The sequence below is a fragment of the Chelonoidis abingdonii genome, chromosome 2 (assembly GCF_003597395.2).
Source record: "Chelonoidis abingdonii isolate Lonesome George chromosome 2, CheloAbing_2.0, whole genome shotgun sequence".
Classification (NCBI taxonomy): Eukaryota; Metazoa; Chordata; order Testudines; family Testudinidae; genus Chelonoidis; species Chelonoidis abingdonii.
This window is the reverse complement of record NC_133770.1, coordinates 162,016,469-162,029,613: the sequence shown is the minus strand read 5'-3', so window position 1 is coordinate 162,029,613 and position 13,145 is coordinate 162,016,469. Positions and strand designations below refer to the sequence as shown.

The window sequence follows — 13,145 nt, the reverse complement described above, 5'->3', positions numbered from 1 at the left end:
AGAGTATTGACTCTGGCCCCAGGATGTTTTGCTTTGGTTGTCAATGGAGTGTCTTGGTAGGGATGGTCAGAATCAGATGTGCCATCCTTGTATATTTTAATTAAAGTAAATTTATTAGATGGAAGAAAACCAAAATATGAAAGATGGAAAACACTAAAGCCCAACGACAACCAGATGCCTTAATACTTGGCACTTCTTAAACACGTAAAGAGCTGTGTTCTAAAGCCCTGGACAAATATTGTCTTAAGCCTGCAATAAGAACTTACTCATTGAAGGTTGTAATGGCCCTGCCAGTTCTGTTAGTTATTTCTGTGCCCATAAAACAAGAGGACACTAGTGATGATTGCTTAGTTGTATTACATCAGTCTGTGCAATACTCCACCATGACGGCTACTAGAGGCAAAGGATCAGATGATGATCAGATTTAAAGAATAGCCATGTGCCTAGGAGAGTTGTCTTCCATGCTGGAAATAAGCTTGTGTTATGGGTTAGACTAGCACTGGTATTAAAGTTCCTTTATAATGCTACTTCCTCCCCATGCAGAGACGGGATGGAAGATCCACTAGACGATACTGGCCTTGTGCAACAGCAGCTAGATCAGCTGTCCACCATTGGCCGGTGTGAGTATGAAAAGACCTGTGCTCTCCTCGTACAGCTCTTTGACCAGTCAGCCCAGACTTACCAGGAGCTACTACAGAGTGCCACCGCCAGCCCCATGGACATCGCAGTGCAGGAAGGTGAGTGCACTCCAAGAACAGTGGCCAGGAAGCCCTGACCAGTTTGCCCCTTCCAAAAACTACAGCTCCAGAAGCCATGATAGTATCATATCAGGAGAGAGCCAGTCCTATAAGTATTCCCTTGGGAAAATGGACATTCAGCCTGGTCTGTGTGCAGCTTTTGTACAGGTATAACTATTTCAGTTAGAGAGGTGGGATTTTTACCTATTTTAGGGCTGGTCTACACTACAGGGGAAAATCGATCTTAGATACACAACTTCAGCTACGTGAATAAAGTAGCTGAAGTCGAAGTATCTAAAATCGAATTACTCACCGTCCTCACGGCGCGGAATCAATGTCCGCGGCTCCCCCTGTCGATTCCGCAACTCCGCTTGGCTTGGTAGAGTTCCGGAATCGATATAAGCGTGTTCGGGGATCGATATATCGCGTCTAGATGAGACGCGATATAACGATCCCCGAGCAATTGATTGCTACCCACCGATACCGCGGGTAGTGAAGACGTAGCCATAGTTACACAGGTATAACCCCTCGTCCCAATATAAATGTATCCACACTGGGCGGGCCTTGGGCTGCTTTACTATGCTGCTTTACTGTACTGCTGTAATTAAATCAGTACAACTTCAGATGGTTAGGTCTTGAGTATCTGTCATTATCAGCCTTGTGTGCTTTCAGAAAATGAGTGCTCCTCTTTGCACATGCAATAATGTTTCCAAAAGTCTACAGAATCTGTTCTTTTATTAAAGGAATTTCCTGGGGTGAGGGTGATCTTAAGTTGTGAGCACACTGTAGCTTGAAATGATGCTCTGAAGCAAACAGACTACAGTTCTGATCCTGGAAATTGTACATAATTTCCACTAAGTGGAAAAACAAGTAACACTGGCGTAACATTAACTTCTTGATCCAGAGGAATAAAATATGCTCTAAAGAAATCTTTCTTCATGAACCCTGGCTTTGCCAGAGGAAAAACCCGAAGAATCCCTTTCTCTCTACCATGGGGCCTGTGAGTGTTTGTTTCTGATGTCATCTGTTGGCTTCAGGGCGCCTGACATGGCTCGTTTATATCATCGGGGCAGTGATTGGTGGCAGGGTTTCGTTCGCCAGCACAGATGAGCAGGATGCGATGGACGGCGAGTTGGTTTGTCGGTAGGAATGTTGAATGCTTTCTAGATGCACTGTGTTCCGTTCTTGTGGCTGCCTGGTAGTAATTCTCTTTGGGGCTTTAAGTGTTCTCCCTTCCTTCTCTTCTCGCTAAAAATAACTGGATGGAATTGGCCCTCGAACAAAGACATTGATAGCGCTGGCTAGACCCACTGAGCAAACTTCTGTTGGGATTTGTCTAAACCTGGATGTCTGCATAGGGGTTTGGGAAGAGATCTAAATAAACATGGGGAGCAGTATGTATGGGTGGAATTTTTCCTATTTTTAATGCCCACTGCAGAGTAGAACCCAGTGCATGCTGGTTCTTTTTGGGAAAAGATGTTTTTTCTGATATCACCCAAAGTGGCTTTGACAGTAAATATCCTGAAAATCGCAGTACCCTACAGCAGATGGAATTCTTATACAGGGTGGCACTGATACATTTTTATAGTTTGTTTCAGAACCGTTTATGCCTTCTGTTAGCAAAGTTACTGATTTATTTGGTATAGGTAATTAATATGCAGTTTATGGCTCTTAAACAACCCTAAGCTGAGCAAAATTCTGTGTAGAACATAAGCTAATTCTGCTTCTCCGGGATCAAGAGGACTGAATCTGAGAATTGATGGAAGGTGGCCGTGTGATAACTGTTGTTAGTGAGGAACTGTAAATCAGGCACTAGCTCCTCCTGCAGCTGGAGCATTACTGGAGGGAAGATATAAGACCTAAAACATTTTGAGCAGCCCTCCGTTTATATTATACACAAGAGACTTTCTCATATTAGTCTGTTTACTTTGATCTTTTCTCTCCCTATTAGTTTTGGGCCACCTTCAAAAAAGAGTTGACCTTTGTTTTCCCCCCCTCACTTGTTTATAACCTCAGTCAGCAAAACCGTTTCTTACCTCAATAGATCATTCATGGGCATTCTCCACAAGACCCACGTGGCCATAACAAAAATCGGTGGGGGGGTGGAGGTGCCCCCTTAAATGCCTCTTCAGTCTTGTAATGAGAGCTGGAGGCTTCTGCTCAGGGGATAGCTCAGAGAATGTACTGAACCTTGGCATTTGATAAGCTCTGTAGGGGGTGAAAATTCCCCTCTGTGTGGAGGGCAGGCACCAAGGCCTCTCCTTCCCCTTCCCACCCCCTGCCCATATCTTAAGTTGGACTTAAGTGGTGCATAGGCCTTCTGCTGGCTCCTCTGCAGGGGTGGGTGGGGGACTTGACTCTTGGTCATCTTCTTTAGTTTAACATAATGTCATTCCTGTGTTTCAATCACTTGGCCCACCACGCCACCTCCTAAAGAGCAAAAAGGGTTCTCAGCCATACGCAGCTTCGAAATGATACCAGCTGCCTGAAGTCACTTTTCTGCTCACCCTTTCCAGTGTTCAGGCAGGCTAGTATTTCTTGTCCTCCTGGAGTGGTTGGTAGATCTGTTGCTTCTTCATTCCCTCCCTTCAGGGTATTGCAGTTGATGAACCTGACGGACTCTCGCCTGGCACAGGCTGGGAACGAGAAACTGGAGCTTGCCATGCTGAGCTTCTTTGAGCAGTTCCGAAAGATCTACATTGGAGACCAGGTGCAGAAATCCTCCAAGGTAATTTCCTCCACCATGCAGCCTTGAGGCATTGCTGGCTACCATAATGTCTTCACATCTTTTGGTAAATGAGCTGCTCGATCTTAATCTGCTCTTGTCTTATAAGAAAAAGCTTATTAGAAGCCCCCATCCTTCCTGCTTTCTTCATACCCAGTCTGACAATTATAGCTTCAGCTGTGCAGCTTTGGCACTGCTTTTCAGCAAGATAATGTCTGATTAGGGCACTAACCTAGAACTTAGGAGACCTGGGTTCATATCCCTGATCCACTGCAGGCTTCCTGTGTGACCTTGGGCAAGTCACTTAGCTTCTCTGTGCCTCAGTGCCCCATCTGTATAATGGGAGTTAATAGCCCTGCCCTACTTCTGAGGGATGACGTGAGGGGGGGAAATGCATTGGGATCTGAGTGCCTCTCAGTGTTTAGGGTAATGGGGAGCCATATAAGTTCCCAAAAGAGGTGTTAGGTCTGGGGTGGAGTTCAGATACTGCAGTGGTCCCTAACCTTTTTGTGGCCAGTAGCACATTCATGTTTTCAGAAGAGCGTGGCAGGAGCCAACAATTTTGCAAGGCTTATTTTGTACATTAAATAATATGGAAAACATCATATTTAATGTTACATAATATATGAATCCATAAGATAAGGGTAATTTTACATGTAAAAGGTATTAATTAAATTATTTGGCAATTACTCTTTCACCTTACCATGTGAATTTGCTCTTTATCTACCTGTAAAAAAAAATTAAGGAGTTTTTACAAAATAAATATCTAAGCAGTTTTCATCTTATGTATTTTTAAGAAGTAAAACATTGTTGAATTGCTGGTCCAAATATATTTATTATTCTTACTTTAACATAGAATAAAGCCTGCAGCCCTGGAGTTCTTTGTCCCCAGCAGGCACAGGGCCGCGGCTTCTCTCCAGCTTAAGCCACGGGCCCTTGTCTGCCAGGAACTGAGAACACCGGCACCCACAGCCCTGGAGTTCTCTGTCCCCAGCAGGGGCAGGGCCAAGGCTTCGAAGCTGGACACTAGGGCGGGGCTGCAGCTTCTCTCTCCTGCTGGGCACTAGGCAGGCACACATAAATGCCCCGGCGGGCGCCATGGTGCCAGCGGGCACCGTGTTGGGGACCACTGGGATACTTCATTAAAACCTGCTGGAATTTTTTCCAGACATTCTGAAAACCCCTGCGGCCTTTGCGCTGAGGTGAAACATGACACATTGGCTGCCTAAAAGGGCAGTTTGTGCAGACAAGAAAGGGTTTGTGGAAGTGGGCCTTTCTCACTTTTGCCTTGCAAGATACACTGGACGTTAACACTGGTGTACTCGGAGCTTGAAGTAGCCCAGGAAAAGGGAATTGAGCGAAACTATGCCATCTTTATTCCAAAAACTGACTCTCAGCCATTCTAATAACCCATAATTAACTATCAGAGGGGTAGCCATGTTAGTCTGGATTTGTAAAAAGTAACAGAGTCCTGTGGCACCTTATAGACTAACAGATGTATTGGAGCATGAGCTTTCGTGTGTGATTACCCACTTAGTTAATTATGCATCCGACGATCGCTCAGGGACACAGATTGAAGCACCAGGGTGACACTCTTGCTTCTGAAGGTGCAGAGGGCTTAAGAGTGTTTGAGAGTGGGGCTAGATCACAGGGATATGAGTGCAGAGTTCATTGCTTCGTTGTACTCATAGCTGTCAGTAGAAGAACCACATTACTATTGAGTTATGGGAATCCCCCTTCTTAGAAAGTGAATGCCCACACTTTGTATACAGCATCTGTTGCTGCTGTGAGCCTAGCTGGGGATGAACTTCGCTAGAATGAAAAGGAGGATGGGAAAATCGTTCAGGTCAACAACATTTCTTCTCGTCTGACCTGTTACCCCACGTAGCGTATCAGTCTGAGTTAGAATGTGAGTGCCTCAGGGCAGGAACCTTCTCTTGGTGGTCTTGAAAAGCATGGACTAGATAGATCCCTGGGTCAGTGCTGCATGGAGTGGTGAAGAAAATGAAAGAGCTATCATGCCACTTTATAAATGTGGGTCGTGGATCAAACGCTCTCCATGCTTAACGGCTTGGAGCCCTAGTGCTCAGGGAAATGAAATAGCTATCTTTAAACTCAGGCTGCATCCCCAGTAGAGTCCCACCCTCTTGCCACAAAAGTATCACTAATTCCATTGGCTTCTTTTTAACTTGTGTTGCTCTCTTTTCCTTCCAGCTGTACCGCCGTCTCTCTGAGGTCCTGGGATTGAATGACGAGACTATGGTCCTGAGCGTCTTCATAGGGAAAATGTAAGTATTTCTGCTTGCAGTCATCAGGGTTCACTTGAAAGTGTAACTGGGACAACCTCAATATAAGACAGTGTTGTTCAAACTGAGAAAGTAACCTCTGGCTATTTGAGAGAATTATAGGCTGTGGCCAGGGGGTTAGGTCCTGTGCAGCATCCAGGATTATTTATCCACCATGGAATCTAGCTTGGGCCATGGAGACACACCAATGTAATCCCCTGCTAGCTACACCAGAATGATGGATTCTTATTCCAGCGCCCACTTAATCCGCTGTTTGACATCATTGTTACAAGGAGCAGTCTCCACTATCGTGCACTGCCACACCATTATTGCCAGTCACAAGCCAAGAAAGCACTGTGGGGAGGGGACTGCTCTCTCAAAGGTTTTCTTTTCAAATAGCAGAACTCAATACAAAAGTAGTGCCAGTACCATTCTTAAAACTCTTCCACTTTAGTAGGCTGCTCCCTATTTGGCCAGTTGCTTGGCAGCTGCCTCCAGATTGAACACATCAATTGGGTTTTGTCATGTCTTTTTGGCAGTGACCATTAGAATTTTAACCACTTCAGTAGCTCCAAGGCTGAAGCCCAGTGCCGTGCGCCTGGATGCACATGGCCACCGGCTTTCCACACACCATTTTTGCCTTGGTGTGCATGGTGCCTGTCCACTCTTGCGCACCTGAGCTGCACATCCACAAGGGGTTAAATGGCTCTCCTGGAAGAAGCAAGGGCTACTAGAATTCTGCAGCTGACAGTGGATGGTGCAGGTGCAGAATTGCATACGTCTGCATGTTGTCACTGCCGCAGAATTCTCTTACCCTTGCTGCAGAAATCAGCCCTGGAGTGCCACAGAATTCCAAGGGCCTGGGTATGGGCCAGTGTAGCTTGAGACCCAAGTAGTGAAGATTATCTGAAGGATAATTTTCTAGTCAACCAAATGTAAGTACAGTAATTTTATACCAATATTTTGTGGTTTGTGATGTCTGTGACATTTTGGAGGGTGGAGATGGTATTGGGTGACGTTTGATGGAAGATTTCACCTTGTAACAAAAGAAATCCAAGCTGTCCCTCTGACCTGTTCTTATTCTCCTCTCCTCTAGCATTACCAACTTGAAGTACTGGGGTCGATGCGAACCTATCACCTCCAAGACACTGCAGCTTCTCAATGACCTCTCCATTGGATATCCTTTTCTGTAGAGAGCCCTCGGTGTGTAGAACACACTTATATGGTGGAATTTGAGGAGCACTACACCAATGTGTTCAGATGAAATGGGAGCATTTTGCATAAGTTCATTAGTTATTGCCATCCACTGAGCTCATATCAATGCATCTTTAATGGATGCTCTGGTAGGTCTGTCAGTTCACCAGGAACTTCCTACAGCTGGAGAGAGGCATCTCCAACCACAAATTCCAACCACATAATATTGAGCCTGATTTTATCATCATCCACTCTCCCATTTCTTGGCTATCTCTCCTTGTGAACTTGGCTTATTTAAAAGAAAAAAACATCTCTCCCACCCTTCGCCCACCAATTTGCAATTTCCCATATCTCCCAAACATCTGAGTAGCCAAGAGAGCATAGACACTTGGTAGCCATTTCACCTGGTTGCAGAGAATCCCAGTAGATGGTTATCGTATTGTTGCTTTGTAACTGTGGGTCATGGCTACTTCCTAGCTTATTGCCCACAGCCTTCATTTGTGTGCTGCTGAGGTGTTGAAGAGCATGGTACAAGTTGGGGTTACATCTTCCTTCCAAAATAAGATGAAAATGGATTCTGCAATAGGATAAAATGTGCAGCTTCCTCTTTCAAAGCAGAATAGATCCCAGCGCATTCCAGAACTTGTAATGCACAATAGCAGGGTCCACGCAGACACTTACTGCGTGGAAGGCTTGTGCACTGTAGATTTACACTCCAGCTTGCTGCGCACCATATAGACAAGTCCTTGGTAACAGGATTTGGTCCCAAAAAAAAGTGGCTGAGAAAAGAAACAATTCAGAAGGCCAGAAAGCATTATGTAAAACTTGTACGTACTCTGGAAAGTATTCCTTTGTATGTGCTTTGCAGGCACTTGGAACAGTCCAGTGACTGACTGGTTCTGCTTGCTGTTTCCTTAACACCCTTTCTACATACAGTAGTGTTAGGAAATTGGTGAAACTGAGCGCAGTACAGTTCATGCTGAACAATCACACGGTAAGTCTTTCATTCCCTTCCAGCCTCTCTCCTGTAACAAATCCTCACATGCAGGTGCCTGCATGCAGGCTAAAGCAAGAACCAGGCCTGTGTGTTTTCACACACAGACACACTTCTGCAGTGTAACTGCAAGTCTCCCGAATACTTGCTTCGTAAGAGAGACTGTTTTATGATGATCTCTATTCTCTTTGCCTCTTTCCAAAGCCTACACTTAATTCTGACGTCCTGGATTTATATAGTCCCTCTCATCCAAATGATTCCTGCTTCTTTACAAATGTAATACAGGACTCTCACTCTGTCACTCCCCTCACTGAAATGCAGCGAACTCTGGGGAGGAATGTATGGCATTGTGATGCACTGCTACAGTCTAAAGGCAGAAAGTGAAGAATGCTGTGTCCAGTTGGAACTACTTTGAGAATTCAGGGAGATGAAATGTAATAGCATTCTAGCATCCTAGTCACATTCCTATCTAATAGACAGTCCTATCTTTTGGGAGGAAAGGGCCAAAGGATGTTTAACCGCTGCAGAGGCCAGGACCTCGGACATACAGGTCTGCCAATAGGTAGTTCTCCAGCAATGCAGTATGTTCTCATACTGTTCTGGGGTGTTGACTCAAAAGATCATTTTCAGAATCAACACCTGTTACAACAGCACTCAAGGGTTTTCCTTGGAGGTTTCCTGTACTTGTGTGGGCCCTGGATCTGGTCTTCTACTGTTTGCAGAGCTACTAGAAATTAATAAATAACATTGCATAAAATTGTTTTCCGGCTTTCACTGGGAGGAAATATCAACCACAGGTGCTTGGATATGGTGATGACTCCTAGAGATACCTATATGATAGACAGATCTAATGATTGGATCAATGGCCTGGAAATCAGGACTCCTGGGTCTGTCACCTACTGGCTGTGTGACCTTGGGCAATTCTCCTAACCTCTTACCATCCCTATCTTACACATGGGGAAATTCATTGCCCTCATTGGAGGTGTAGCAAGACTTAATTGTTTATATAGCACTTAAAAATCCTCAGACTAAAAGTAAAGGGCCAAGTATCCTTGCCAAAGAACATGTGTTAATGTTATCTCTGTAATATAGGCAGCACTGGGGAGAATGACCCTCTAATGATTTATTCTTCGAGGTTAACTGCAGAAGTAAAGTGGTTAGCAAAGTAAACAGAGTGATTCAGTCCTGCCAAGGCCCTTGAAAGAACAGAGTATGAGTCAAAACTATCAGAGGCCCCTAAATGCCCATGAACCTCTAATATTATAAGCCTTGTCTAAACCTGCCACTCACTGTTAACTTTGCTTTTTCATTGACAGAGTGAGCACTTTTCATTCCTGGGTATTAACAATCAGTCCAACCTGACTGACATGAGATGTCGGACTACTTTCTACACTGCACTTGGGCGCCTCCTTATGGTGGATTTAGGTACTGAAACCCATTCTTACAGACCTGAGAGGAATGGGGAAATTGGGTTGCTAATTTGTACACAGGGTTCTTAAATGTTCTAGTCCCCTTGACTATGGAAGGTGATGGCTTAGCCAGTAAAAGCTATTGGAAACAGCAGAAGCCCCACCAGGAAGGGAGAGAAGTCTTGAGGGGGGAGGGATTGCTGTGATAGTCTGTACCAGCAGAAGAGAGATGCATGCCACTAATATTTAGGGCTAAGTTTTCCTTCACAAACTGAATCGTACAGACAAACCCATATGCAGTCTTGATTGCACAAAGTTCTCTCTGCATCCCTAGTCTTTTCTCCCTGTTAAGCATTGATAAAGGCACCATCTTTATTCAGAGGAACACAGGCTCCCTAAAATTAGCACACTCAGTGCCTGTCTCTCACCTGCACATACACTGCTGTGGGAAGTGGAGTCTGGCTGGAAGGTGTCAATTCCCCTTGCTTCTCTTTCAGGGGAAGATGAGGATCAATATGAACAGTTCATGCTGCCCCTCACCGCTGCATTTGAGGCTGTGGCACAGATGTTCAGCACAAACACTTTCAATGAACAAGAGGCGAAAGTAAGTCTGAATTGTGCAAGACAAACTTTCTAGTTAATCGGTGCCTGGGGACTTTGCATCCATTCTTTTTCCAACAGGGGCCTTGTCATCCATGACTTAATCGAAACTTCCTTTTTAGTGCTTTACTCCCAATGTTTGGGAGGTGGTAGCCAAGGTCAGGGAGATCCTGATCTCTTAGAGACAGAGCAAATGATTGCTAGAAGGGGTCCAGGCATTTGGGGAAGGGAGGTGTCTCATTCACCCAGGGTAGCTCAGACACAGTGCGTGGCTTTAACCAGTGACACCTCTCAGTACCCTTTCTGCCTTGGCTTAACTTAGGTGCATTCCTGTTGCTTAAGGAGAAGGAGTGTCCAGTTTTTGAGACTGGAGGCCACCAAAGAAACACTCCATTGCTCTTAGTTGAAAGGACGGCGGGCTAGTGGAGGCCGGGAGAGGGAAATATCAAGAAGTATGTCACTCAACATGTAATGTGTCTCTCCCTTCCCAATTCAGAGGACCTTGGTCGGCCTTGTGAGAGACCTGAGGGGAATAGCCTTTGCCTTCAATGCCAAGACCAGCTTTATGATGCTCTTTGAGTGGATGTATCCTCACCCTAAAATCCCACTGGCCACAACAGAACTGAAGACTAAAGGCATTAGCTGCCCATACATTAGAATCGAGGGATCTGTGGTTCAAGGCTGTTGCTCCCAGAACAATAGGGCAAGAAGGGACGATAAGGGTCATCTAGTCTAGTCCCCTGCCAAGATGCAGGATTTGAACCCCTGAACACCCAGTTAATTTTGTATTCAGTTAACTCTTCGTTTGTAGTTCTCCTCTTTACAATCAAGAGAATTTGCAGCTCCTGGTGCATCTCTCTCAAGCTTTAAGAAATAACTCCTTTTGAGAGCCCTGCTTGTGGTTTCGTATTACATTCTGCCAACAAAGGAGACTAGAAATCAGTTCTAAGGTTTAGGGTTGAATTCCAAATGGGCCTAAAGGATTTAGGCACCCAAATTCCCCTGGGTTTTAATGGGAGTTAGACACCCAACTCCTTTAGGCTCCTCTGAAAATGCCACCCTACATCTCTTGCTCCCTAGGGCTGGCAGTAGTTGGGAAGTAGCCTGTTCACCTTGGTGACCCCCAAATAAGGCTGATTTAAGGAGCAACACCTGTGGACTCCAGGTGTTGCCTGTAGTCTTCTGCTTGGTGGAGGCCACATGCCCATAACATGGGGCAGGCTGCTTGGAAAAGGTGAACGTAAAACGATCATGGCTGGCTTTGGCAGCAGTGGATGCAGGCGTAGAGGTACCCCATTATCTCCCTTTGCCCCGAGATATTTTCAGCCATGGATTGCAGTTATTGTACTGTGTAGATAAATATTACCAGCCAAACGATGGTTTAAATGGAAACACATGACGTTTCTCCAGGAGAGTAAGCCCCGGCCAGCACCAATGATTGTGTTTAGTGCCCAGGAGGAAGAGAGCCTCTCTCCAAAGGCAGTGCAAGACCTTTGACTTAAGTTTAAGCTGCTGACCTTTTCTTCATAATTGAAACAACGAAGTTCCTTAGCTTCTGAGTTGCAGCTATCCATCCTACATGCCAATTCTACAGCGGGCGATTGAATTGTGGTACCATGACCCAGCCTGCACTACACCTGTGCTCAAACTGATGGCAGAGTTGGTGCATAACAGGTATGAGACTCAACATCCAAAAGCAGATGGTAATTCCCGTCTTTTCACTCTGTCACCGATTAGTTTGGGGCTTGATAATGTTCTCTGCTGCCAAGCCATGTCTCTTCCATTTCCCTCTGTTTATGCTTTGCAAGTTGCCTGCGAAAAAAGCAGCCACTTTTTCAGTAGGGAAGCAAATATAATAGTTCACATATCAATCCTGCATCATGACCCAGTTAAACCAAAGTGCTGTCCTTCTGTAAGCTCTTAATGGGAGAGAATGTGTGGAGACTAGATCAGAAATCAGTGTGTTTATTGGAGTACCTGTTTCTGGGCCCATTGCCATAACAGCAGAGAAATTTACATTAATTTAAAAATATGCAGTTAAAATGAGTGCTGCTCCATCTGGTGGTCAGATGACAAGTGGTTCTTTTTGCTAGCAGATAGATATGTCTCTGCCACTGTTCAGATAATTGGGAAGCTGCCTAACATGTGAGTGAAAGATTGCCCAACCTTTAGCTCTGGAGTACTGCCAGGTGAACAGAACTCTGTATGCGAGAGCACTGCTAAGCGTTGTTATAGCCATCCAAGAAGGAAACTAGACTTGAACAGACATGGGGCTTTATTGCTCTTGAGGATCCATATTGTTGTGCTGTTGACCAAAGAGACAAGATATATTTGTGAAAGTACAAACCCTCATAGACTAAAGCCAGAAGGAACCATCATGATCATCTGCACGTTGCAGGCTACAGAACCCTGCCCACCCACTCATGTAGTAGGCCCATAACCTCTGGCTGAGTTACTGAAGTCCTCAAAGCTACTGAATCTCCCCCTTATTTGTTGAGGTGTAGGCTAGAAAAAAGATTCCCTTACTACACTTAAACTTGAAAATGTTTTCATCTGTAGGGAAGCAAACTACCTAATTGCCAAGTGCCTACATCGCAGTATGGCTAGGCGTTAGTCTCAGCACTGCCAGACCTTGCTGGAAGGCTGCCTACCAAGACGTTTCTTGGGTTTCGGTGACAGTAACATAGCAGTTATGCCAGAAATCCCACTTCAGCAATATGTGAATTTTAATATTCTTAAACCATGTGAAACACAGCCCTTGTCTTTGGAGACAGCAGCTCTCTTGTGTCCTTCTCTGAGCTGTCTGGTTTAGATAGTGCCATTATTACCACCAAACTGGGGCAACTGCTTCTAACCTCCCACAAATGGCTCTAAGATCAAGGATGCCACAATGTAAATCAGCAGGGCCGATGGTCACTCCTTTCTCCTTTGCACACCTGTGGGAGCAGCTGTGTATTTACTTGATTCTGTTCTCCCTTCTAGGTCCCAAAGGCTGCAGTTTGATGTGTCCTCCCCAAATGGCATCCTGCTCTTCCGGGAAACTAGTAAAATGATAACTACATATGGTGAGTTCCCAGCGTCTGCCATGACTTAGCTCCTGACTGCTGGTCTCTTGGTGAGCAGGGGCTGGTGCCCTGGTCAGTGCTGCCTGGGGTTTTGAGGAGGAGACTGGGGTGAGATGCAGGGTGAAGTAACTTGCCA

The 13,145-nt window shown here is 45.3% G+C and overlaps 1 protein-coding gene across 3 annotated transcripts in view; it reads left to right on the top strand.

The window, feature by feature from the left end:
- XPO7 (exportin 7) overlaps positions 1-13,145 on the top strand; it is an 83,207-nt gene that overhangs the window by 60,810 nt on the left and 9,252 nt on the right. For all 3 annotated transcript variants that reach the window (XM_075062762.1, XM_075062761.1, XM_032800899.2), the window contains 11 exons: positions 544-737; positions 1,775-1,880; positions 3,330-3,465; positions 5,677-5,750; positions 6,844-6,924; positions 7,872-7,935; positions 9,252-9,360; positions 9,842-9,948; positions 10,441-10,529; positions 11,511-11,618; positions 12,927-13,009. In XM_075062762.1, coding sequence (XP_074918863.1) covers positions 544-737; positions 1,775-1,880; positions 3,330-3,465; positions 5,677-5,750; positions 6,844-6,924; positions 7,872-7,935; positions 9,252-9,360; positions 9,842-9,948; positions 10,441-10,529; positions 11,511-11,618; positions 12,927-13,009 — 1,151 coding nt within the window. The remainder of the gene's footprint in view (positions 1-543; positions 738-1,774; positions 1,881-3,329; positions 3,466-5,676; positions 5,751-6,843; positions 6,925-7,871; positions 7,936-9,251; positions 9,361-9,841; positions 9,949-10,440; positions 10,530-11,510; positions 11,619-12,926; positions 13,010-13,145) is intronic.